Here is a 5000-nt window from a genome sequence, read left to right on the forward strand (position 1 = left end):
CTTGCTGGATGATTCTGAAGTTTTGAAGTGCATCTGTAACCAGTTCCATTAATATGTTTTGCAACACTAAGGTTGCAAAGATCTTGGGAGAGCTCTTTGCTTTTACCCATCATGAAATGTTTCTTGTGTGACACCTTTCTAACCAAAAACCTTTTTATAGCCCACCAGTATGTACTTACCCAGCTTATTTCAATTTGCACAGATAGGAGGGATAATTTTTTCTAACTACTTATAGATTCCAGTTTGTTCCTTGCCATTCCTTGCGTTTGTGTACTGCTTTATCTTAGCGTGTTCAATACTTTTTCCCTGTGCCATTCCACTTTTTTACTCATAACACTACTTTTAGACATTAATGTTTGGATTTTTATATATGTGTGGATTACCTAAGTTAATACTAATGTCCGGTGAACATTTCATGCGAATAGCCTCACTGGAAGTATACTTACTGAAAAAAATGTTGACGTGTTCAATACTTATTTTCCCCGCTGTATATATTTTTGTGTGTGTGTGTGTGTGTGTAAGTATGTATATTTGTGTGTGTGTGTGTGTGTGTGTGTGTGTTTGTGTGGTAAGTATATATATTTTTGTGTGTGTGTGTGTGTGTGGTAAGTATGTATATTTGTGTGTGTGTGTGTTTGTGTGGTAAGTATATATATTTTTGTGTGTGTGTGTGTGTGTGTGTGTGTGGTAAGTATGTATATTTGTGTGTGTGTGTGTGTGTGTGTGTGTGTGTATGTGTGTGTGTGTGGTAAGTATGTATATTTGTGTGTGTGTGTGTGTGTGTGTGTGTGTGTGAGCTTTGGTACTCACGCAGACACAGGGGCAGTTCTCCAGCCCAGGAGGCGTTGCCCACGCAGGTGAGTCTGGCGGGGAAGGAGAGCTCGTACCCCGTCAGGCAGCTGTAGCTCACGCTGGTGCCCCACTCAAACACACTGCCCTCCACACGGCCGTGGTGGACCGGGGGCGGCGCAGGGCACGTCACAGCTGGACAGAGACGAGGATAGGAGTGGACAGCAGAGAGGAGAGGGCAGAGGAGAGGAGAGGAGGAGAGACACACACACACACACACATTTAGGGCTGAATACCTGTCCGGAGCTGTCATGACTCACACCTGAAACAACAACGGCGGTCTAAGAGCAGCGGCGGGAGAAAAATCTCCCGCCTCTGGCTTAGAGTCGGCCAGGTGAGAGAGCTTAGAGTTGGCCAGGTGAGAGAGCTTTGGTTGTTTATTGTCACGACACGGTAAACATGGCAAACCTTCAGTGAACCTAAAATGAGGTGATCTGCACCGCTGTCGTAACTCATCTGAGTGAAAATCTGCTCTGCCAGGATGGGGTAGCATTTAGAGGTCTGTGTGGAGGTACACAGACATCAGGCAGATGTTATCTACGCATTAGACCTCCATGGAAAATATAAGAAACTCCATATGGAAACGTGGGGTTATTTTATACAGTCATAACTTAACTCATAATGCATAGTCATAACTCAAACTTAACTGAACTTTGAAGCTACAACTTAATTCTAAGTCATCAAAGCACATTTAAAAGTATCACTAGTTTTACTAATGTAGATTTAAAACTAGTTGTTAAGAAACTGAGGGACTCTAATACATGGGTGCAAGTAAGGTGAGAAAAATATGAAAGCTCAAAATATGCCAATCCACAGGTAACTGAACTAACTACATTTCAGGGGTCAGTCCTCTGCAGAGTGAACTGTAAACCAAAGTCCGGCTTGTAGAAAGGATTTGGATACCATGGCAACTGAAACCTTTTGTAACTCTTGCCTCATGTCCTTGGCTTTGATGTTTATTTGTGTGTCTCTGGAAAGAAAATATGAGGTTTCATAGGTCAAGTTGGGATGTATTTGAGACCAATTAAAACAGAGAAATCTTGATTACTGACAGCTTTCCAGCAATATGCATTAGTAGGCCCATATTAGTAACTAGTGGAGTGGGATATTCTCTATGAACAAGCTTTTTCGTCAATACTGGCATTAAGCCCTCCGTTTCAGTGCTGTAGGAAGCTAAACTGCAAAGCAAAGACATCCCTAAATGGCCTCATCTGGATACTGGATATTCAACTGTGACGTGATGCCAATGGACTTGCAACACACCATGCTAGAGAGCGCTGTGAGGACACGATACAAGTCATTCTGCTGATAACATAGTGAGGTGAGGCGTCATAGAAATATGATTAAGAGACAAGAGAGTATTTAAAAGAGATTGCCATCAGATCAGGATATTGTCGCTCAAGATCAGAGGAATATGAGCTGTCATTTCTCTTCAGCATGTAAAGGTACCGTATAAAGGTGTGGGGTTTTTGAACATTCTCATATGGGATTCTGTTCCAAAACAATTCAAGGTTATACAATTCTATGTTGAATTCAATGAACCCAGATATTCTTTAGAATGTTCATTTTCCAACATTCCCGTCCCACTGGTGTGACGATACACTATGCTGGAGATGGGTTCAGCTGGAGACAGGCAGAGTGTTATTTGGGTGCATTACTGGGGAGGAAGAGGGGAGGGTGCAGCACACTCACAGAAATGTGCTGTTTGGAAATGGTCAAAATGAGTTGTTATCTAGACAAAATAACTCTGAACTGAAACTTGACTTTGATTCACAGATACAAATCAACCAAATCGCTATAAAGCAGTCAGACAGAGAGATAAAATCTCTCCACAAACACATCCGACAGCGAGTTTGTTTAAAATCTGGTCGAATGAGGGAGCCCTTTGTTCAATTAGAGAATAAGATCAAAAAAAAAAAATCTCCCTTGGAAATGCCTCTTTGAATTATGTGTGGGCACATAGGTTTATTTTTACGGTCCCCAGTTGTAGTTAATTTCCCCTTCTAAATTAAAGACGCATATGACTTTGTACTTGAACAATTCAGAGTATATTTTCAGCCGACACTGTAAACAACTTTATTTTGTGCAGGATCTCTCTACTGCTAGCACTCATGATGAATCATTCTTAGTATCTCCACTTTTTAAGAAACAGTCAAAGTACATATGCAATAAGGCAACACACACACACACACACACACACACACACACACACACACACACACACACACACAAACACAAACACACACACACACATACACACACACACACAAACACACACACACACACACACACATAACTCTTCCCTGACCAAATAGGACCTCTTTCACACACAGGAAGTCTGTCTGAGTCATGTAGACGACACAAGCTCTGTTTAAAGCCTGGCAGTGCTAAACGACGGGGCTCCGCGGGCTGAAGACTTGCAGGGGAGAGTAAAAGGCAAAACAAGCACATGAACACTTTGACACACTTGGAGATGGACCCGCAGGGACCGACTGGGCTTGGGCTGTTCCAACATGAATAAATCATGAGCTGTTTTGGGGATTCAGAGTCCCAAACAACAACAACAAGGGAAAAAAAAAAAAAAAACACAACAACCAAAAACAAAAACAACTCAAGAAATGCCTTTAAAATGGGTTACCTTATGGGAGTTTCCCCCCTTCTTCTTCTCTTGGGCTCCACAGTATACGTGGTACTAAAGCAGAAACCATCAGCACGCAGCCTATCCCCACACACACTTTCCACAGATCCTTTCTTTGCCATTTTTTCATGGGAATAGATGGGCATTAAAATTCCACAAACATTCACGTAAAATCTCTTGTAACAAATGCCCTCTCCAGGCTAATTTAATCGGCCGGTTTAATCATATTTGGCTAATGGGGTAGGCTAATATCCTTCACTTAGCCCATGCACTGCCCTTATGTCTTTGGCTTAAAGCTAAAATCAAATGGCATTGAGAAGACAGTGACGCTTAACAGCCAGGAGAGTCTGTGCCAAGGACTTTTTGGCAAATGAAAGAAAAGAAAAAAAAGGCAAAAAAAAGGGATCGATAAATACAACACCTCATAAAAACTAATATCGGCCAAGTTTGCCTGGACAGAAGTGTTCTGACGCATGGTGAAGAGCAGGCATGCAGAATTCAAAAACGCCGGCCTTGACAAACCAACTCTCCGCCTACATTATGAGGAACATGGCAGCATGAAACTGCAAAAACAGCAACTCTGACTACTTCTGTATGGCCAGTGAAAGACTACCACAGGTTTAAAATTGATACGTCCATTCATTCATTTGACACGTTTTATGCAAAGTGACTTAGAAATGAGGCAAAAACAAGTCAAGGTACAGATAGATAGATAGATAGATAGATAGATACTTTATTGATCCCCAGGGGAAATTCAAGGTACAGTATGTTAGGGAGGCGTTGATGGTAAGCATGATGATGCTCTGTTCTGGGGCAGCTGTGGCCTACTGGTTAGCGCTTTGGACTTGTAACCGGAGGGTTGCCGGTTCGAACCCCGACCAGTAGGCACAGCTGAAGTGCCCTTGAGCAAGGTACCTAACCCCTCACTGCTCCCCGAGCGCCGCTGTTGTAGCAGGCAGCTCACTGCGCCATGATTAGTGTGTGCTTCAGCTCACTGTGTGTTCACTGTGTGCTGAGTGTGTTCCACTAATTCACGGATTGGGATAAATGCAGAGACCAAATTTCCCTCACGGGATCAAAAGAGTATATATACTTATATACTTATACTAAATAACCTATTGTGTCTACTAGTGAACTACTGTAGGGGTGTGAAAGAAAATAGCATTTTTAACGTGAATGTGGAGGAGGAGCGAGAAGAAAAGAGAGATGGAGAGAAGAGATGGAGAGAAGAGAGGAGAGATGGAGAGAAGAGATGGAGAGATGGAACAATAAGAGAAGAGAGGCGGTAAGAGATGGAGAGATGGAGAGAAGAGATGGAGAGAAGAGATGGAGAGATGGAGAGAAGAGATGGAGAGATGGAGAGAAGAGATGGAGAGAAGAGATGGAGAGATGGAACAAAGAGAGAAGAGAGGCGGTAAGAGGGATCTCAAAAGAGATGGGCCTTGGAATGATTTCTGAAAAGAGAATGAAAGAGAGAGGGGGGGCATCCTTAGCCCTGAGATTGAGTTGGTTA

At 42.7% G+C, this 5000-nt stretch overlaps 1 protein-coding gene across 1 annotated transcript in view; it reads right to left on the reverse strand.

The window, feature by feature from the left end:
* csmd3a (CUB and Sushi multiple domains 3a) overlaps window positions 1–5000 on the reverse strand; it is a 228235-nt gene that overhangs the window by 18150 nt on the left and 205085 nt on the right. The window contains exon 60 of the mRNA XM_076280031.1: window positions 811–984. Coding sequence (XP_076136146.1) covers window positions 811–984 — 174 coding nt within the window. The remainder of the gene's footprint in view (window positions 1–810; window positions 985–5000) is intronic.

This window comes from Alosa pseudoharengus, unplaced genomic scaffold, assembly GCF_046254945.1.
Source record: "Alosa pseudoharengus isolate Yale_2024_CS ecotype anadromous, Long Island Sound unplaced genomic scaffold, YU_APseudo_1.1 YU_APseudo_1.1_scf_12, whole genome shotgun sequence".
Taxonomy (NCBI): domain Eukaryota; kingdom Metazoa; phylum Chordata; class Actinopteri; order Clupeiformes; family Clupeidae; genus Alosa; species Alosa pseudoharengus.